Raw genomic sequence first — 23,772 nt, forward strand, 5'->3', positions numbered from 1 at the left:
AACAAGAAGGGGTCAAGGAGTGGACTGTACGGCGGCACCCAGACAACCCATTAAAGCTAAAGCTTTTGTGGCCCCGGGAACATGCAGAGTCTTCAGGAGCAGCCACGGATGGGGTGGCTGATCGCTCTGATCTTGCTCAATGCCCAGAGCGGGAGCCTCGCAGAAACCAACCCTCACCAGCCCTATAAGCAAACCTGGATACTCACCGATGGGGAGACTCATACCACCCTCAACGAGACTACTCGCACTGCCCCCATAGGAACTTGGTGGCCGGAGCTTCAGTTCTGCTTCAGAGACATCAATCCTGCCTACAAGTCTACTGCCCCGGAGTCAGCCCGACGTTATGGGTTTTATGCCTGCCCCGGCCACAAAAAGAACCAGGAATGTGGGGGGATACAATACTCCTTCTGTAGGTCATGGGCATGTGTCACATCCAATGATGGTGAATGGAAATGGGGGATATCAAAATCAGACCTAGTCAAATTTGCCTTTGTAAATGGGATATTAAGGGGGCACAGAATTCCGATGCCCACCCATAAATGCCAGCCCACAGATCTAGATAGAATCAAGGTCACTTTCACTGAAACTGGCAAGAAGGACACCCCTGGGTGGATACAAGGTAAGGTATGGGGACTTGTGTTTTATAAATATGGTGGACATGCTGGCTCGACCATAGTGGTCAGATTAAAGATTGAGCCCATAGGGCCACTGTCCACAGCAGTAGGCCCTAATAAGGTACTTAGGCCGCCCAATGTAAAGCCATCTCCCCAACCTTCCACGACTCACCACCTTCCCTCAACCGTAGCTTGGGCTAATGTGACAACTCCAAGACCATCAGAAACCAGCCCTCCCTTGGTGAGACCCAGTCTCATGACCGGATCTAAAGACCCCCTCTGGGACCTAGTGGATGCTGCATTCCTGACATTAAACCACACCAACCCTAACATGACTAACTCATGTTGGTTATGTTATGATGTGAGGCCCCCATTCTATGAGGCAATAGGGCTAAACACCACTCACGATACCTCATCTGAGGAAAACCCTACTCAATGTTCCTGGGGAGACTGTAAGAGAGGTCTGACCATACAGCAGGTAAGCGGCCAAGGAACCTGCTTAGGAAAAGTGCCAAAGAACAGACGGGACTTATGTACTGTTAATAACGCCAGTTCTACCTGGGAAAATGCTATTAAATGGGTAATCCAGAGGACAACGGGTGGTGGCTATGCTCGCGGTCCGGACTCACCCCATGCCTATCAACTAAGGTGTTTAACAGCTCTAAAGAATTCTGTGTTATAGTGGTTGTGCTGCCCCGCATCCTCTATCATTCGGAGGAAAGTCTATATTCATACTGGAATATAGGAACAGGTGAGAGAAAGAAGAGAGAGCCTATTTCTACACTAACCATTGCTACCCTACTTAGCCTAGGGGTGGCTGGGGCAGGGACCGGCATAGCCTCCCTGGCTACTCAACATAAAGGGATGTCTTCGCTGCGCGCAGCCATAGACGAAGATATAGAGAGAATAGAAACCTCCATTAGCCACCTAGAAAAATCCCTCACTTCTCTGTCTGAGGTAGTACTTCAAAAGCGACAAGGTCTGGACTTGTTGTTCCTCCAAAAAGGGGGACTATGCATTGCTCTAGGGGAAGAATGTTGTTTTTACGCTGACCATACCAGAGTTGTTCGTGACTCCATGTCTAAACTCCGAAAGAGCCTGGAACAAAGAAAACGAGAAAAAGAGGCAGGGGAAAGCTGGTTCGAGTCTTGGTTTAACCAGTCCCCATGGTTGGCTACCCTTTTATCTGCACTGGCAGGGCCAATAATAATCATCCTATTACTTGTTACCATAGGACCCTGGATTCTAAACCTACTTATGACTTTTGTCAAAAGTCGCATTAAGACTATCCAACTTCTGGTCCTCCGCCAACAATATCAGGCTCTTCATCCCCTTGAGAATGATTCCTCAATTTAGTCCGTAAGAAAAGGGGGGAATGAAAGGAATAGGAGGTCTCAGTGGTCCCCAACCCCCTTGTTGGAGAAACCAGTACCAAACACCCCGTGTAGATAAGATAAGCAATGCGGCAGGGCTCGGTTAGGGCATATAGAATGTGAGGAATGTGAGCGGGAGGTACGTGCAAGATGTGAGGTACGTGCAAGATGTGAGGTACGCGCAAGATGTGCTCTGCCTGCTTGCCCAATGTTGATAACGAAAATATGCACGCCACCGCGGTCTTTATAAGATTTCCCCTAAAGAGGCTCAGGGTCGTGTTTTCCTAACCGGTCCTGCGTGTCCGTGTGGGAGCTCGACCCTGGCTAGCCAGCCCAATAAACTCTGCTTTGTTGATTGCATTCATGCCTGGCTCTCTGTCTCTCGGGGGAATAGGATTCTGGGTCCTAACAATATAATTTAGTGATATAAATAATTGAAAGAAGTGGAGCAGAGATTCAATGGAGCAGAGAGTGTATACTATGAAGTTTAACTGTTATAAATCAAAATTTAAGTTTTATAACTGTAGGATGTTAAGTGTGATACCCATGATAGCCAAAAACCAATACCTATAAAATATACACAAAAAGAAATGAAGGAGGTGTTTAAATGTTTCCTCATAAAAAGTCAACTAAACACAAAAAGGCAGTAATGCAGGAAGTGAGGGACAGCAGCATGATAAATACAGAAAAAAATCCCAAATGGAAGAACTTCTTCCTTACCAGTCAGCCTTAAAAATGACAGAAATATGGACATAAGCTGAAATATAGATAGATCTTGGGTCAATCTAGTAAGTAAAATAATTCAGCCACAAAAGAAAATCATTTATTATTCTGCTTATATGAGGTACTTAGAGTGATGAAAAGCATACAGATAGAGTGGAATAGTGTTTTCCAGGGAATAGAAAGAAGGAGAAATGGAGACTTATTATTTAATGGGTAAAGTTTCAGCTTTGCAAGATGACAAGAATTCTAAAGATTGGTGGGTAGTGATCCTTGTATATCTATACGAATGTACTTATTACTTCTGAAATGTATGCTTGAAATGGTTAAGATGGGAAATTTTGTACTATGTGTATATTACCACAGTAAAAAAAGCATAAAAATTAACTAAAAACCACCTTTGGACCATTTTCATGAAAGAAAAATAAACATATCTGAATGTGATTATGTACAGGAATTTTTTGGTATTTGGATTGTTATATGGAATAAACTGTGCTGCTAATGACTTAATGGTTCAGTTGAGATGAAGTATGATGTAGATTCAAAGTCAAAAGATGATGGCTTCAAAGTTTGTGTGGTGGTGACATGCCTGAGTCCCAGCATTCAGGAGACTGAATGAGGCAGAGGACCCTGTCTCAAAAACAAACAAACAAAAAAAGCAAAGCAAAGCAAAAAGTGTTAGTTTTAACTTGTATTCTTTCTACAAATAATCTTAATTTTCATCTACAAATCAGGATTTAATAGTTGTTCTGAGTGTTTAGCCTCCCTGGTAAGCTACTGGTCTCTTTTTGGTGAGTAGTATTGTCAGAGCTTCCTTGATTTTCCACAAAGAATTTAGAATAGTCATATGAATTTAATCTACAAAAAATCTCCCCTGAAAATGTCTGTATGGCTCAAAGACCTTGGCCTCAATATCTTTCACACAGAGTATTATCAGCTCCTTTAGGGAAACAGCACAGTATTTGTATGGGTTATATACACAGAAGGTTAGGATTTGATTTAGCTGAATCCTTTCTCTTATCTATGTAATAAAAGAATCATACTAAATTCAGTTTCTTGAATTTTCTGATTCTATGAAGTGAAACTTTATGACAGACAAACATGTGTTTTAGGTGGTTGAATAAATCAACTGTGTAGGAATATTCACAGCTATTCTAACAAAAAGTTTTAGAATTCATTGTATCAAAGTGAATTATGAGAGGTAAAGGGGCATATAATTAAAAAGTGACAGACAGACTTACTGTGACTATTTATGTCATGGTCTAGACTTGTGTAGCACCCATTGTACATTTCATTACAATGACCTATAGTAAGTAGAATAGCATTCTTATCTCATCTTTTGTGAAATTGATTATGCAATTCAGAGCAAGGTGGTAATTAGTTGGGGATCATATAAATGTTAGTTTGTATAAAGTTAGAAGCTAAAAACAGATTTTACTCTATAGCTGTAGAAATAGACAATTGAATATAGGAGTAAAAAGTAGATGATCTTTACATAGAAACACACCAGCATAATACCAAGAAAGAATCTTAATCTTTCTGAGTAATAGTTATTGTGAGGATTAAATAAAACAAGAAATACAAAGTACCTCACAATTAGTTGGTCACCAACACATATTAACTCCCTTTTCTCTTCAATTTTATCACTAGTGGAATTTCCACACAGTTACTGACTGCTTTACAACAGATGCAAGAAAGTTTTAAAATTCACTGTCAAAAGGCCAAAAATAGGAGATAATAATAAGGACAGCAATATGAGATAAGGGAGACATCCTGTCAGTTCTATTTTACTGAATTCAAGGATGAAATTGCCATTATTTACTGGATAGATGAAAATAATCATATTGTACTAAGAAAAGGTACATAATTTTATCAGTAGATTTAATCTTATACATCATTTTGAAAAGAAAGTCCAGGATCTGGGGGCAAAGCAATGGAATAGAAAAAAAAAATGGCTACTATATAAGACTGAATAAAAAAAGGATGCATTCTAACAGTATAAACAAATTTTGTGGTCAAGGAATATTCAACAATTAAGTGGGGCTAGAGGTGTCGCTCAAGTGGTAGAGTGTCTGCCTAGTAAGAACTAAGTCCTGAACACAAACCCAAATATACCAACAAAGCAGTTATTCGTTGTGAATTGAATAGTATGCTTGTCTGTGAAAGTACAAAGATAAGATGAGATTATTCTAGTTTCTTTCTTAAATCTGGGAACATCAAAGTAGTGAGGCAAATGAATGGATGACAGAAGGATGGAGACACAGACTAAAAGAATGGTGAAGTATTCAAAGCAGAAGAAAAATAATTAAAACCAAAGAATATGAGCGTGTGTGAGCATGTGTATTAACAGCATTTTATACTAATTGCCTAATGGATTTGGTAACTTGTTAAAGATTACTGATAAAGCATACATAAACGCCAACACAGTGGTTGTGGGAGACTTTAACACTCCATTATCATCAATAGATAGGTCATCCAAACAAAAACTCAATAAAGAAATCCAAGATCTAAAATATGCAATAGATCAAGTGGACCTAGTAGATGTCTACAGAACATTTCATCCAACCTCTACACAATATACATTCTTCTCAGCAGCCCATGGATCCTTCTCCAAAATAGATCATATCCTAGGGCACAAAGCAAGCCTCAGCAAATATAAGAAAACAGAAAGTATACCGTGCATACTATCTGACCACAATGCAGTAAAAGTAGAACTCAACAACAAAAGTAAAGACAAAAAACATGCAAACAGCTGGAAACTAAATAACTCATTACTTAATGAAGAGTGGATCATCGATGCAATAAAAGAGGAAATTAAAAAGTTCCTGGAAGTCAATGAAAATGAAAATACAACCTACTGGAACCTATGGGACACAGCTAAGGCTGTGTGAGAGGAAAGCTTATAGCCATGAGTGCATATATTAAAAAGATTGAAAGATCCCAAATCAATGACCTAATGATAAATCTCAAACTCCTAGAAAAACAAGAACAAGCAAATCCCAAAACAAATAGAAGGAGAGAAATAATAAAAATAAGAGTTGAAATCAATGAAATAGAAACCAAAAAAACCATACAAAGAATTAATGAAACAAAAAGTTGGTTCTTTGAAAAAATAAACAAGATCAATAGACCCCTGGCAAACCTGACTAAAATGAGAAGAGAAAAAACCCAAATTAGTAGAATTAGGAATGCAAAAGGGGAGATAACAACAAACACCATGGAAGTCCAGGAAATCATCAGAGACTACTTTGAGAACCTATATTCAAATAAATTTGAAAATCTAAAAGAAATGGACAGATTTCTAGATACATATGATCATCCAAAACTGAACCAAGAGGAAATTAATCACCTGAATGGACCTATAACACAAAATGAAATTGAAGCAGCAATCAAGAGTCTCCCCAAAAAGAAAAGTCCAGGACCTGATGGATGTCTGCTAAATTCTATCGGACCTTTAAAGAAGAACTGATACCAACCCTCCTTAAACTGTTCCATGAAATAGAAAGGGAAGGAAAACTGCCAAACACATTTTATGAAGCCAGTATTACACTTATTCCAAAACCAGGCAAAGACACCTCCAAAAAGGAGAACTATAGGCCAATCTCCTTAATGAACATTGATGCAAAAATCCTCAACAAAATAATGGCAAACCGAATTCAGCAACACATCAAAAAGATTATTCACCACGACCAAGTAGGCTTCATCCCAGGGATGCAGGGGTGGTTCAACATACGAAAATCAATAAACGTAATAAACCACATTAACAGAAGCAAAGACAAAAACCACTTGATCATCTCAATAGATGCAGAAAAAGCCTTTGATAAGATCCAACATCATTTCATGATAAAAGCTCTAAGAAAACTAGGAATAGAAGGAAAGTTCCTCAACATTATAAAAGCTATATATGACAAACCTACAACCAGCATTATACTTAATGGAGAAAAATTAAAACCACTCCCTCTAAAATCAGGAACCAGACAAGGATGCCCACTATCTCCACTCCTATTCAACATAGTACTGGAATTCCTAGCCAGAGCAATTAGGCAAGAAGAAGGAATAAAAGGAATACAAATAGGTAAAGAAACTGTCAAAATATCCCTATTTGCAGACGACATGATCCTATACCTTAAAGACCCAAAAAACTCTACTCAGAAGCTTCTAGACATCATCAATAGCTATAGCAAGGTAGCAGGATAGAAAATCAACATAGAAAAATCATTAGTATTTCTATACACTAACAATGAGCAAATGGAAAAAGAATCTATGAGAACAATTACATTTACAATAGCCTCAAACAAAATCAAATACCTAGGTGTAAACCTAACAAAAGATGTCAAAGACCTCTACAAGGAAAACTATACACTTCTGAAGAAAGAGATTGAGGAAGACTATAGAAAGTGGAGAGATCTCCCATGCTCATGGATTGGTAGAATCAACATAGTAAAAATGTCGATACTCCCCAAAGTAATCTACATGTTTAATGCAATTCCCATCAAAATTCCAATGACATTCATTAAAAAGATTGAAAAATCTAGTGTTAAATTTATATGGAAACACAAGAGGCCACGAATAGCCAAGGCAATACTCAGTCAAAAGAACAATGCAGGAGGTATCACAATACCTGACTTCAAACTATATTACAAAGCAATAACAATAAAAACAGCATGGTACTGGCACAAAAACAGACATGAAGACCAGTGGAACAGAATAGAGGATCCAGATATGAAGCCACACAACTATAAGCAACTTATCTTTGACAAAGGAGCTAAAAATATACGATGGAGAAATAGCAGCCTCTTCAACAAAAACTGCTGGGAAAACTGGTTAGCAGTCTGCAAAAAACTGAAACTAGATCCATGTATATCACCCTATACCAAGATTAACTCAAAATGGATCAAGGATCTTAATATCAGACCCCAAACTCTTAAGTTGATACAAGAAAGAGTAGGAAATACTCTGGAGTTAGTAGGTATAGGTAAGAACTTTCTCAATGAAACCCCAGCAGCACAGCAACTAAGAGATAGCATAGATAAATGGGACCTCCTAAAACTAAAAAGCTTCTGTTCATCAAAAGAAATGGTCTCTAAACTGAAGAGAACACCCACAGAGTGGGAGAAAATATTTGCCAACTATACATCAGACAAAAGACTGATAACCAGAATATACAGGGAACTTAAAAAACTAAATTCTCCCAAAACTAATGAACCAATAAAGAAATGGGCAGGTGAACTAAACAGAACTTTCTCAAAAGAAGAAATTCAAATGGCCAGAAAACACATGAAAAAATGCTCACCATCTCTAGCAATAAAGGAAATGCAAATTAAAACCACACTAAGATTCCACCTCACCCCTGTTAGAATAGCCATCATCAGCAACACCACCAACAACAGGTGTTGGCGAGGATGTGGGGAAAAAGGAACCCTCTTACACTGTTGGTGGGAATGTAGACTAGTACAACCACTCTGGAAAAAATTTGGAGGCTACTTAAAAAGCTGGACATCGATCTACCATTTGATCCAGCAATACCACTCTTGGGCATATACCCAAAAGACTGTTACTCCAGAGGCACCTGCACATCCATGTTTATTGCAGCACTATTCACAATAGCCAAGTTATGGAAACAGCCAAGATGCCCCAGCACTGATGAATGGATTAAGAAAATGTGGTATCTATACACAATGGAATTTTATGCAGCCATGAAGAAGAACGAAATGTTATCATTCGCTGGTAAATGGATGGAATTGGAGAACATCATTCTGAGTAAGGTTGGCCTGGCCCAAAAGACCAAAAATCGTATGTTCTCCCTCATATGTGGACATTAGATCAAGGGCAAACACAACAAGGGAATTGGACTATGAGCACATGATAAAAGCCAGAGCACACAAGGGAGGGGTGAGGATAGGTAAGACACCTAAAAAACTAGCTAGCATTTGTTGCCCTTAACGCAGAGAAACTAAAGCAGATGCCTTAAAGCAACTGAGACCAATAGGAAAAGGGGAACAGGTACTAGAGAAAAGGTTAGATCAAAAAGAATTAACCTAGAAGGTAACACCCACGCACAGGAAATCAATGTGAGTCAATGCCCTGTATAGCTATCCTTATCTCAACCAGCAAAACCCTTGTTCCTTCCTATTATTGCTTATACTCTCTCTACAACAAAATTAGAAATAAGGGCAAAACAGTTTCTGCTGGGTATTGGGGGGGGAGTGGGTGGTAAGGGAGGGGGTGGGGGCAGGGGGGAGAAATGAACCAAGCTTTGTATGCACATATGAATAATAAAAGAAAAATGAAAAATAAAAAGATTACTGATAATAAATCAACAGTGAAGGTCAATGAATGCATAGTTTTAAATTTGCAGTTAAACTTCATTTGCATACAAATATGACATCACATATGTTCCAGCGTTTCTCAGCTTGACACTCAGTATTAGCAGCCAGACTATTTCCTCTTCAGGTTGCCAAACAGAGACATTAAAGAATAATGACAATCAGCCAGGATCAGATGTCCCTTCCAAATCAAGAATGCAAATATCTGAAAAATATTTAAGGTGCTTTTAGGAAAAAGTACAAAATTTAGGTAAAACCTAGTTTAGGAAAAAAGTCTGTTTCTTTCTCCTTCAAGTCTATACTAAATTATTGAGTATAATTTTTTATGTCAATTTCTGAATAGAAACTTACTTATGGGAATCGATTTTAAAAGATACTAAATAATTTTTAGATATTTATGTTAGAAATGCCTTATTCTGAGGGTGAAATATAGTTGAAATTTCAAAAAATGGCAGAAGAGTGAAATTTATATAATTCAATGAATTAAAGTATCAGCAATGAGATAGAATTAATTCCATATACATGGTGTTTTATAGATATGTCCAGAGTCCTTATTTTACTATTTCAGCTACAGAGTTTAAGAAAAGAGTGAAGTCTTACTTCAACTTTATTCTTTAGGTCCATGTAGATGAAACCACCTTTATAGAAGAACCTATCAAGACATGGCCAGTCCTGAGTGCAAGAGCTAATAGTTCCTTCCTACAAATGATGTGATTCCAGACAATTATTTTTCCACTTGGAAAAACTATTCACAAAGTAGTATTTTTTCATCATTAGATAAATACATGCCAATGATAGGATTCACAACCAAAAAGCAACCACACCTGAATGAATGAGAGACAGGCATTGAAACAACAGAAGGCATCAGTGCACTGTGGATTGTCTATTCCAAGTTGCTTGTACCACCCCCCCACAAGCTGCCACATCTCCCTATGGTTCTGTGTCCATGTGTATGGCAGTGACTCTATGGAAACAGCGCTTTTTGAAGACATCATGCCTTCTTTGACTATAAGGAAGCTTTAAAATGAGCAAAAAGAACAATATGACATTAATAAGGGAAGAAATGAGCATATATCAATTTAGAAGAGGATATCCAATTTTACAAATTATTAATCATACTCATAATGAAAACTGACCATTTCTATAGAAATTCTTCTTTTTTGAGAGTGATATTAGAGAGATTGTGAATCCAATAGGAATTTCCTGAAGTGGAGATTATATATGCAAGGTTCTATTTACTAGTTTCTCCTCCTTTACTAGTAAGTTGATTCAAGAGTAGTTTTATACTTCTGAAAACCATTTGAGTTGAAAGAAACTATGCCATATGCTTGGCTTACCCAGGCAATGCACAGGAAAGTGCTGAGCAATTATTTGGCGAATTTGATTAGTTTTGACAGCTGGTCTTGAAGCTCAAGCCAGAAATTCCTGCTCTTTCTTCTACAGAAGATTTTGGGGCTGAATTATATTACTAATTGCCTCAAACTTCTACTTTACTTTGGCAATGGCCTTACAAATTATTTCCTCATCAGCTTGAACAACTCTATGTGTCATCATTACTTTATAACATCTATACCTGAACACTTAATCAAAGTAATGATGGATGAAAGTATATGAACTATTTTATAAATATTCTGGATTGTCTTACATGAAAGACTTCCCAGAATGGTACATTTCTCAGTCCCTGTACCTTATATTCACCCTGTAGAATATTTGATTAGGGAATCCACGTATAATTTATAGTCTGAGAAGTATAAATTAGGTCAGGAAGTTCTCCCCATTCTTTGAAACATGTATGAAAGTTATGTAGATTATCTGGATTACTCCTTAGTGTTTTACCATAATCATAAAAAACAGATTGCATTCATATACACTGTATCCTTTACTGCAGACATTAGTGAAATCAAGGTGGTGCTCTATGGAGGAAGACATTTGAAATTGAATCTCACTACTTCTGTAATAATCCAATGTGAAACAATATCTACAGTGCCTACAAGGGAGTGTACCGTTCACTTTGGCCATTGATGACAAGACTAAAACCATCTTTCCAAAACTTCTCAATGTTCAGTGCTCATTTTAATGCAGTGATAAATACACACAGAAAACAGGGATAGGATCTTACTTCTGAGATGAAAATAAATTAACTCTGTGATAATTTGACTTTCACAGCATATTCTATGCCACTGCCAGCAGGCCACAGATGCACACCCTATGAGGAGCCTAAGAAGACATCTGTGAGGAGGGAAATGCTGTTTAAACTGCATTGTAGTGATGAGATGTCAACCACTCTCCAGAGGTATGTCTCAAATATTGTTTAAAAAGGAAAAATGACCTTTATGTACATGTTTTCCATACTAGATTAATGATAAATAAAATGTTCTACCTCACATATTCTCATGGAACAAGTAAATTGGAAGGGAAAAGAATGAAATAAAGACAGGAGTGAAAGGGAAGGGAAAGAGACTCAAAGAGGGCAGGAACATATTATATAATAGAGAATAAAAGACAGATGATATTATATAGTAGTTTTATCTCTAATTCATAACTCCTTGATTTTGAAGAAAATTGAATTCAAATATGTTCACGCTAAATCATATATCACAAAACTTTTTCTTAGTCCTCTTCTACTTTCATTATAATTTCCATTATATCCACTGCCCAAAAAGACATGAATCACATCAAGACCATTAACCATGAGGACCTGTGTTGTATTGTCTCATGGATCAGGGTCACTCTGTAGCCATATCTGTAACATTGCTATAATTCTTGTAACCTAGGTAATTCAGGTAAAATAAAAATTTAATAATATGTTTTTTTAAAATCACTTAGAAAAGTCACACAGAACCTAGGGCAATTGTTTTAAGAATCTAGTACATGTACATGATATTTCTAATATCCACTTTTTACAAAACCTAGAGCTGGAAAAGAGAAAGAAAGAGAGAGAGAGAGAGAGAGAGAGAGAGAGAGAGAGAGAGAGAGAGAAAGAAGAGGAGAGGAGAGAAGCAAAAGGACAAAGGAGTATACAGAAAAGAAAATACCTTAGAAACTCCATCCTATAAATTGTCAAATATTTGCAGAAGTCAGATATACCTCTTTGTGAAAAATCTTGAAAATTGAGCGTTCTTTCTTATGATGACAGACCATGTGATTCCTCCCACCTCACCACATTAAAGAAGTCACTTTATAGTTTGTTCATCTGCATGCTATTTAAACTAAGCATGTACCATAGTTTTTAATCCTTTTATCAATCCCTTTGTACTCAACAAATATTTATGGAATAAATGATAAATTCTTTCAATGTCTTAGCAGTAGAAAATTTCTATTAAATTGGTACTCATTGTATAGTTTTTTACAAGCTAATCTTTTTTCTGATTATTTCCAATATAATTGTAATTTCTAATTTATTGATGTGCTCTATGGATGATGAAATTTTATGAAACAACATATACTAATGACAGATCAGCTTCCTCACAGATAGAATGGGACCCATGGCCATGACCTCCTTCTGCTCTTAGCTTACATTCTAGAAATTCAAAGGTTTGGAAATATGTTGCCATTTAATAGGAATTATCTTAAATCTTAAATTATCCCTTTCTTGTTATTTTTGTTTCCCTTTTGATAGTTTTAAAGTTCATAAAAGGTTAAAAGAATGATAAATAAAGCATTTAATGAATACAGGAGACAAGGGTCAGAGAGAGTGTCAAGGTATAAGAGATACTGAGGTAAGAAACTTAAGAAAGTTAAGAGTGAAAATAAAGAAATGAGCAGATTACACAGTTTCTTAAATCTATTTTAATCTAATGAGCATTTAACATTTTATATAATAATTTGCTCTGAAATACTATAAATGTATGTCAGTTTAGTATGAAATTACAGGTTTGCATAGTCACTAACCTTCTTTGGTACAGTTGACTTGGGCTTCATCACTGAAATCACCACAATCATTGTCACCATCGCAGGCCCAATGGCCTGGGATACACCTTCCACTGGAGCATCTGAACTGGTTATCCAAGCAAGAGTGAAGACAGCCCACCTCATCACTCCCATCTCCACAGTCATCATCTGGAAAGAAACATCAACATCCATTAGAAAAAACCGATCCAGGAAGAAAAAAATACTTACAACTGTTTTTTGTGTAAAGTTTGCTTTTGAGGACTCTGTAATCAACATTGCCCATGAACAGTGAGGAAGTTATTTTCATCTTCATATATGTATTGCTTCTCTTCTGATTTGCTATCATTGGCTAAACTAAGGAAAAATCATTGAATTTGTATTTTAAAGTTTAATTTCTGTTTCACAAAGAAATAATCACTGAATAAGTGCTGTATGTAGTGTGAATCTAGGGGATGATGGTGATGGCAGAAATTTCATGAAATGATACAAATAGCTATATAATTATTATGGAGAATATTATTTAAAAGTACAATCCCTCTGTCCTATGCCTACAGCTGTATTTTCCATTCTGTCACTTAGTCTCCACACTCCAACATGAGGGCCTGCTATGCATCCTCCTCACAACTTACCTGCCTGTATTCAAACATTAGAAACCATTAACATTCTATATTACCAACTATTACAAGAGGGGAGAAGAGTATGAAAATAAAATAGATTAAAGTGAGTTAAATGGCATTAACTCATGTATTATTCATTTACCTGTATTTGGAATAACTTAGCATAATGATACAACTGAGTTTAAGAAAAAAAAATCATTTATACATAAAAAGAAAGGTGATAGAGCTGAGACCATCTGGATAATTTCATAATAACTTATAAACTACGCCATCCTGAGGTTGCAGAAATGCTTTTGGGAACCTGAACTGTCCAAGTCATATCCTTAATTGTTTCCTTTATTCCTGTTTGTAGACTTAGACTATGTCCAACCTAATATCTGGAAACAAATGCCTATTGTTGTCTCATGGGACAAATATCGAAATCCATTATTCTTAACACTAATTCCCACTGATGTGCCAGCTGCCCTCTCACCACTTGTCCTAACCACTTTGCTTGCATCTGGAAGCTTCTATTACAAACTATCTTTGAAGGAAGCCAGGCAGCCAGACTGCAAGGCCCCCAATCAAATCAGTGCCTTACAGTGAATGTTTGGTACTTGCCAGAGTCGCAGTGCCATTTGTTGCTAATGCATCTTCCACTTTTGCATACAAATTGAGTTAGTGGCTCACAAGTTGGGAATTCTGAAAAGATATAAAAATGGCCAATAGGACACATGTTATTGAAAGTGCTTAATTTAGTTTGTAACTCATTTGTTAATGTGATCAGACTTCCTCTCCTGTGCTCCTCAAAGGCACAGAGGAAACAGTAGATAAACAAATATAGTTACTGTAACTTCTTAAGGACATAGGATGCTCATTCTTTTAATGTCTTTTAAATCAGTATTTTGCAGTGACTGAAAACCTAGGAGACTCATTTGGTGAAGAAATAAATGAATTAGGATTCATAACAGCATGAGAAATATGAATATGCTATGTGTGCAAGGAGACCCCCACCTCCTGTCAGAGAATAACAGTGGTAAAGTTCAATTCTGGTGCTGAACACTAAGCCTTTATGCTTCAATGGAAGAGGGTCTTTTCTGAATATAGTCTGCCTTTGAGAGGTGCCTACAATATAATGTGAAAGTAAAAAAAAAAAATCAACTCAATAAAGTCATATAAGTTGGTATCATATAGTTAACAAAGTTTTAAAAAAGTGAATTCTATTAAAAAAAAAACTAAAAAAAAACCCAAAGAATCAGATTTCAAAATGACATCTTATCCAAATGACATCAAAAGACCTTTCCTAATCTTCAGATAATTATGATAATAAGCTGGGCGCTGGTGGCTCACACCTGTAATCCTAGCTACTGGGGAGGCAGAGATCAGGAGGATCATGTTTTGAAGTCATCACAGGTAAATATTTGGAGAGACCCTATCTTGTAAAACCCCAACACAAAAAATTACTGGTACAGTGGCTCAAGGTGTAGGTGGTCTGAGTTCAAACCCCAATACTGCAAAAAAAAAAAAATTGTAATAAAAGTTCATAATTAGCATAGAAAAAATTTTAAGAGATAATTAGCAAAACTGAGCCTGCTAAGCCTCAGCTATCTTAGATATCTCTGAGACAAGCTACAGAAAATAACTTGAAAATATTTATGGTTCATTCCATTAAATTTATCTATGATTCTAATTCTGTTGCCTTAAAGAGAAAATAATAAATATTTGTCACAGTTGAGACAGGATCATGAATTCAAAGCCAGCTTAGGCTACATAGTGAGTTCCAGGCCAGCATAGACTAAATGTCAAGATATTGTCTCAAGACAGCAATAACAACACCCACGCACAGGAAATCAATGTGAGTCAATGCCCTGTATAGCTATCCTTATCTCAACCAGCAAAAACCCTTGTTCTTTCCTATTATTGCTTATACTCTCTCTACAACAAAATTAGAAATAAGGGCAAAATAGTTTCTGCTGGGTATTGAGGGTGTGGGGGGGAGAGGGAAGGGGTGGAGTGGGTGGTAAGGGAGGGGGTGGGGCAGGGGGGAGAAATGACCCAAGCCTTGTATGCACATATGAATAATAAAAGAAAAAAATAAATTAATTAATTAAAACAACAACAACAACAATGAAAACCCAAACAAAAAAGCTCTTTTTACAGCAACCCAACAAGTGAAAGACAAGTAAAAATGTTCAAGACATAATTTAATCAATACCTACAAGAAATTTTTTATTACCTTACGAGAAAATAAAAACTTATGTTTATGCTCCAATAATCAACATGAATATTGTCTAAAATATTTTTTTCTTAGATAAATAATAAGTATTTCAAAGTTGCACTGTAAACTGAATCAGAGAAATTAAACAAGGTATCAGTTCATGTTATGGTCCAAATGCATGAACAATGAAATGCAGACTCTACCATTTGATTAGGCAAAATTTATGTTTCTACGCTACTTGCTTTGGATCTATAATAAATTAGTTCATGATTTTAAATCTCGCATGAACATATTAACATATTAAACAACATCACAAGTTTTACTATTCTGAGGATTTGGAATCTAATGAAATTTGGCAAGACTTCATTGACTGGGAAATTTTCCAAATGAACTTTAAAATTGTTTCCAACTGAGATTCTGATTTTTAAAAAACAGACAAAAAGCCAGACAAGGTAGCACACATCTGGCATCTCAGCACTTGGGAGGCTATGGCAGGAGGACTGGACATTTGAAGTCACCCTGTGCTATAGAGCAAGACCCTCTTATCGATCAATCAATTGATCAAAAATCCAATGCATCTTCAGTTTCTGGCCCACAAAGAACATCACATGCATATGTATACAATGGACATGTGTTTTTAAACAATTACACATCACATCTCATTCACGTTTTGTATATTTTACATACATAATTTCTCCTGTTAACCTCGTAGTCTGATTTACCTTTGGGACCAAAATCCATACCACTGTAGAAGAACACCATTAGGAACTAGAATAAAGCAGGGACCAAATCACTAAGCAGGGCATTGATATTATTTGAGGGAAGCATGTAAAAAGTAAAATGCTTTAATCTGAATTCATCTCAAAGTACTGTGGCCTTAGGTTGATCACTAAGCTTTCCAGGTTACAGACTCTCGGCTCATAACATGATCTCTTAGGTCATATGCGCTGTACAGATCAGAAGACATGCCATCTAGAAGTACAAAAAGAAAACCTGAAAACTTTTAATGTAGCAAAAATAGAGTTCACCACCTGAAAAATTTTTCAGGTCATCACAGCATTGTAAGAAAGAACAGTAATTGATTTTCAAAAAAATGGCAGAATTCACATACAAATGTTAAGATTATTTTTCCTCTACTTAGTAATAGAGGCCAATGTGCAGTATATTTTAAAAAGAATCATATCAAAAATTTTAAATAAAATATAAGGCCTCTCCTTTTTCACAATGTAGGAAAGCAGGGTGAATAGCATCTAAAGGTGATTGAAAAGTAAGGTCTTTCTACACCTTGCTTTACATGAAAAAACTACAACAAAAAAAATCCTTGTTAAAGTACCTGTCCCATCCTTTCATGTTAATATTAATTTAAAAGGAATTTTTAGTATTTGGCCATCCCAGTTTGTTTCTATTTACATGTTCTGTTAAAATACCATTACAAATTTTTATATTTTACAAAGATTAAGTGTTACACATAATCTTGTCTTTCTTGACTTTGTATAAATATCCTTTGACTTTGGATCTTTAAACACAAATTTCAGGACACTTGGAAAGATTACTTGATTATCTCTGAAAAAGAGAATAATTATGAAACAAAATGGCTCACATTTTATCATGTTATAATTACAGTGAGGAAAAGAAAACTATATATTATCTTGGTCATTAATTCAACTTTATAAAATTTGCAATATGGATTAACGGACTTTAAATATCCTTTATTGTTGCAGGTAGCTTGCTCAATTTATCTGTTATATCATTTGTTTAAAATTTATATAAGTGTTTTGTTATATGTATGGCACTATATGTAAATGGTTACAATTTTCTTTCTCTCTCTAGGGTAGTCATGGATGATATGGACTTATATTCATCTAGTATACACAATTTAAGAGAATGTTTTCCAGGGAAACAGATTTCAGATGTATTTATGTTTAGTTAATGCATCTGACCTAGGAATTTTCCACTTTTCTCCTCCTTCTTGCCCCTCAAAATATATTAAATATATCAAGTAATTTGTTATCAAAGTATCAGAATATAGTTACCATTAGTTTGTTTGGGATCACGCAAACCATACCCCAAGAGCTGAAGTTAAACTTTATGATTAAGTATGCAGGAAAAAATACAGAAGTTTCATATTAAAACAAATAACAAGGTAAGAATGTTGTAGGAATTGAGGATTAAGAAAGTGCTCTTAACCTAAATAAGATTACAATCACAATGCCTATTATTATGGAGTATATGGTACTTAGATAGCCATATATATGCATATACATAAATATATACATTATATATAATGTTACATATACTCTTCACATCAGTCCTGAATAGGATATTTCAAACAAAATTGCAGAAGAAAATAATATAGCTTACCTAAAAACACATTATATAGCCAGTAAGTGGCAGAGATTAGACTAGAAAGTGCTAGACTTAATTTTGTCAAAAAACATTATTTTTTTCATGATACCATGCTGATAATTACCAACACATTCAAAAGAATATTATAGTATAAAAAGGTTTGGGGAAAGATTAAAAATTTAATTCTTCGTACTATGGTTTATGTTTTCCATTTAAACTCTAATTTTGATTTTTATTTATGCTATGTATATAATTAAATATTGTCATAGAAAATGGTGCTTTAAAAGTTATATATATTATAGGACTACATTTTCTGAGAGAATAAATGACATTTCTAGATAGATACTAATGATAGTTGTATCTCCTGGGAATTGAGCAATGTAATAGAAATTCTTTTAATTTTATTGTTTTCATTTTTGTTATGCAAGAATCTCATTTTATTATTATGAATAAAGAACATATGCCTTGTAAAAAGAAGATATTCTTTGAAAAGAGATAAATCTGGGTTAAAATATGGCCTTATCACTAATTAATGTGGGACCTTGGGTAGTTATTTAACATCCTAGGTTTCTACCGGTAAGGTAGATGCTTGGATTTTAACATTAATATAAGACAGGAGACAATTATTTAGTTCTCTGTAAAGTGTGGGTGCCAATAGAAAGTGAAGATACTAAAAAGTCTAAGCCTGTGTCTGATCTACACAGGTAGATCAGACAACATCTCCTCCTAGTGCTACCAATGTCTCAGTCTACAGTCTATGTGGAAAAAAACAGTCTTCCTTGAATAGTTATAATGATGAACTGTACGGCAAACTACATAGTTGAAGAAATCCAAAGTTGGAAAATCAATGTAAAAACTTATCCAGGATTGTAATATTTCTGAAGAATGGCAGGATACTCATGAAAGATATGATTATAAGACTGGCCTCATTAGATTTCCATAAGGAGCAAAACAATTCAAAATTCAAAATTATAGATTCAAACTTAAAAAAGATAGTTAAAAAAATGATATAAGAACTTGGGGCATGGCTCAAGTAGTAGAGTATCTGCTTAGCAAGCAAGAGGCCATGAGTTAAACCCTGGTACCACCATTAAAAAAAAAAAAGGAAAGAGTATTAAAGGCTAAAAAATTCTAGTGAGTAAAATTCAGGAGATTTGATCAATGATAACATCTTCAGATATTTAAAAGTTATATCAGTGGAGACTATAATCTAAAATCTAATAAGCAGTATGAAATTATAAGATCTAACTTATTTAAAAGAAAATGACAAAAACTGAAACCATGTAAACAGATGACCAGACACTGTAAGAAACAAAAAGGCTGATATAAATAGGAAATAAATAGGTCATTCAAAAATGAAAACTAGATTCTTGGAACTGCAAGTTGTCTGCACAAGTTCAGTTAAAAATTAGTACATTTAAAAGAGAATTACTCAACTGAAAGATTAGAATAAATTGTTATGGCTGTAGCTCGAAGATTAAAAATAATATAAAAGATTAAGAGCATAGAATAGAATAAAAAGTTCTTAAATTAAACTGATAGTTTCAAAAACATGAAAGGGAGAAAATAGTGATAATAATATCAAAAGACATAATTTCTCAGCATTTCCTAGAATTTACGAGAGACATGACTTTAGATACAGGAAGTACAATTATGGGATATAATTATAATAATTAGAGATAAATAGAAATCAATTCATGTACAGAAACACTATTGAAACACAAGAATGGCAAGAACAAATTTATAAAACTTGATTTGACATAGAAATAATTTAAAATGTTAAATTTGGAATAAGAACCCCACTTTTCCAAGATGAGGCAAGTGAGAAATTTATAGAATTCACTTTCTTTCTCAAAGAAAATGGTGAATTCACCCCTTACTCAAAGAAAATAGTGAAGGAACAGTTTAGGGTTAGTCAGAGACAGAAAAGCAAGCAACATGTTAATAGGAATCCAAGAAATATCCTGATACAGAAGGCAAGGAGAAACAGGGTTACCACGAGGACAGCAGTTTGAGAATTGTTAGATACTTTAGTAACAAGCCCAAGTGCTCTACTCAGATTTACAAAAAAAAAAAAAAAAAAAGGCCTTTGTTAAGTTTGGCAACAAGTTTTGGCAGTGATTTGAGGGAGGTGGGGAGGATAAATTTGCAGTCTATAGTACACAGAATGGAAAACAAATGCATAAAATTTAATGCAACAGTTTCAAGAAACTTCAATGTTAGCAATGTAAGAATTAATGTGATAGTTGATGAGGATCAAAGCAGAGTTATGTTGGTGGCATTTTTTAACAGGGAAAGTTGAAGATTCATAAATACTGAGGGCAAGAAACTAGTTAAATGAGAACTGAAAATATAGGAGAGATACAAGTTGCACTTTTTGGCGCACATTTTAGGGGAATAGTAAAAATTTCAAATCCAAAGAACAAATTCATGTCTAGCAGCAGTATTTCTCCCTGGAAATTAGAATACTTTGTATTAAAATAAACCTATGCTCAATTTAATGCTAAGTTAATAAGAGAAGTATTTAGATTTTTTTCTTCCTAAGAAGTGCTTGAAGAACTTTAGTGAATTTAAAATTCTCATTAAAACATGGCCAAAGAAAGCAATGTATTAATTTCTTTATAGTTTACATCAAAATCCAAAGCACATGTGAAGTTTGTATCTCAGGTAAATTAATTTTGTTATGTACTTTAAAGTTATACTTCAGGAAATTCAGTTTTGTGTGTGTGTGTGTGTGTGTGTGTGCAAAATGCTACATCCTCCAAAAGAAAAGCAATAAAACAGATGTTGTTTTGAAATGACAACCTTTTAAAATTTACAGACACTTAAAACTAATATGTTATGTGACATTTTATAATGTTCCCATTCTAATTCATACCTTGCGCTTATTAACAGTATCAGAGTACAGGCAGAAAGAATAGATACTTCAGTGCCCTGAAATGGAGGTCAGGCTGACTGCGATGCTTTTAGTGTTCAGTCTCATGTTTGCAAAAAATGAGTACATCATTAATGAAAGTGTTTTTTTATCAACTTACTAATACACATTAAACACTGAATTTGGTGTTTTTGTGGATCCTATTCAATCTTCATGATAACACTATGAATTAGCTTTAATTATTACCTTTTACATATAAAAAACAATCTATTTCAGAGAAAGTAGGTTTTAAGTTATCCTTGAGCAGGTGAATCAAAAAAGATACTTAAAATAATTACAATAAAATTAATAAATTTGATCAATGTCATCCATCCATGCATTCATCTGTCTATCCATCTATTAATCTCAAGAAATTTACAATCATTCAATAAAAAAGTATATTTTTTGTGTTCATGAAGGAATTCTGCAAGTCTCAATAGCTTCAAAAGGAGAATCTCATACATTTTCTTATACCACAATTAAATAAAATTAATATTACCTTGATTTGAACAGATGAAATCACAAATGATTGACACATATTATTCCATGTGCAAATATTTTGAAAGAAATTTTATGAAGTTGATCATTGAGCAATATTTTACTAATTGATTTTGTAATTGCATACCACTTGAAATGTCTCTATTAAAACGAAAAATTTTACCTCTTCTTAGTACTGTACTGTTCCTTTCCTCATTTTATTAATATAGTTTTGCAATCACTTTTAATAATACTCTGAGTTAACCAGTTCTTGTTAACATGATAATATAATAATTTTCTATAAACTTGCATAGCATTTACTTACATGTTTAATTTAAATTTTTAAAAGTTTAAGTTACAGTATAATCAAGTCAGAAGGAAGTCAATGGATAAGTATATATACTTATGTGTATATATATACATAATTTTGAGATAGTGTCTCACTGTCGTAGCCCAGACTGATCTCAAATTCATAACCCATCTGCCTCTGCCATCCAAGTGCTGGGATGATAGGCATATACCACTACTCCTGGCTTCTAATAGGTACACTTTAAAAAAAATTAAGAAACAATAGTTAAACATAATACTAAAAAATGTGAAAGTGGTAATCAGAAAACTTATCTAATATTTAAAATTAGATTTAAAATTTAATATTTAAAATTGTTATGGGTAATAGTGAAATGAGTGAGAAAGACTACTAGGTTTTATTGTAAGCATTTATATATTATCTGATTTTATTTACATTTATTTATCTTTATATATATATACTTTTGTTTTAAAAATATTAATAGAAATCGACAAGAGTTATAAACAGAAATTGAACCCAGAATTTCAGTGCCATATAATTTCTCTGGTTTAATACTGGTATACAATAACTTATACATACTAAGGAAGAAGAAACATAAAATTATTTCTTGAAAAGTATGTAATGATTTTTACAAATTTCACATACAACCTCATCAGGTAAAAATATTTCCTACTTACTGAGGAATTATTCTTCCTTCTTTCCTCAAACCTCTGAGGACAGAAACTTTGCCTTCTTATCTTCCTAAGACTCTTTATACAGCACCAGACTTAGTATAATATGGACTCATGTAATAAGAATAGTATGTTATAAGAAAATAATATTTGGAGACCAGATAAACAAAACACTGTAATTCGTGCTGTGAAAAGGAGGCTGGCTTAAGACAACCTGCAGAAACTATATCCTGACTACTTTTTTGGTAGTGTGTCCTGGGGTATGGTTTCAACTTCATCACCTCAGGTGGAAAATACTTCATCAAAGATGTGAGCAGGAGTTAATGATTCAAATGTGGACAGCTTGTGTATTATACAGGAAGCCAAACTACAGACACCCATGCTTCTACAATGTGGAAGTGTATTCTCTGTGGCTTATTTTGTTTTATAGTTATATGTGGTCATATTGCTAATGACTGAAAGGAATGAGAGAGACAAATGCTGCTTTAGATATGTAGCAAACCATAGTTCATTCTGAAGCCATGCTGCAAACTAAAGAAGCCATTCTTATATGTAGATTGGACCCTTTGAAATATATCTGATCTAAAGAAAGACTCAGACATCAGTAGCAAAATGTTACATTGATGAAAATTACTAACAGACACATTGCTTGTGTCTTATACAAACTTGTGCACACAGCTTCTGCTGTGGAAATGATATTGCATCATGATAGAACTGCCATGTTTCTTGGATCAATACAGGACTCCAATCTGACAATTTCAAAACAATAAATTTAGTATTGAACATATGAAGAATTTCAGAAACCTACTTATTTTCTGAAATAATTTCAGTTGGGAAAACTCCAACTCTGTTTCAAATACATATATTCCCACTTGAGAAAAGAAAATTGTTTGGAAGAAAAAAAACCACAGATCAATACCTAAGTTGTTTGTATTTAGGGGTACTGGGTATTGAACTCAGGGCATCATATTTGCTAGATAGGTGCTCTATCACTTAAGCTATGCTCCCAGCCCTTTTATGCTTTAGGTGTTTTTTGAATAAGGACTTATGCTTTTACCTGGGGCTGACCTGTTCTGTGATCTTCCTACTTATGACTCCCACATAGCAGGGATCACAGAAGCTCACCACCATGCCTGCCTTACTGTTTGAGATGGAGTTTTGCTAACTTTTTGCCAGGGCTGGACTCACAGCATGATCCTCTCAATCTCTGCCTCCCAAGTAACTGGAATCACAGGCATAAGCTACACTTGCCCCCTTTAAAAGCTAAACTTCTATTGAAAGAACACTGTATACCAGTGACTCTACAGATTTTTTACATA

The 23,772-nt window shown here is 34.8% G+C and overlaps 1 protein-coding gene across 6 annotated transcripts in view; it reads right to left on the reverse strand.

Moving 5' to 3' along the window:
• The window catches only part of Lrp1b (LDL receptor related protein 1B), a 1,877,349-nt gene that overhangs the window by 675,092 nt on the left and 1,178,485 nt on the right, over positions 1-23,772 (reverse strand). For all 6 annotated transcript variants that reach the window (XR_012447185.1, XM_074070662.1, XM_074070660.1 and 3 more), the window contains 2 exons: positions 14,142-14,222; positions 12,925-13,092 (listed from right to left, as the gene is read on the reverse strand). Coding sequence is in view for 5 of the 6 variants with exons in the window: in XM_074070662.1 (XP_073926763.1) it covers positions 12,925-13,092; positions 14,142-14,222 (249 nt within the window). In the remaining variant the exon portion in view is untranslated. The remainder of the gene's footprint in view (positions 1-12,924; positions 13,093-14,141; positions 14,223-23,772) is intronic.

Source organism: Castor canadensis, chromosome 4, assembly GCF_047511655.1.
Source record: "Castor canadensis chromosome 4, mCasCan1.hap1v2, whole genome shotgun sequence".
In the NCBI taxonomy this organism is placed as follows: Eukaryota; Metazoa; Chordata; class Mammalia; order Rodentia; family Castoridae; genus Castor; species Castor canadensis.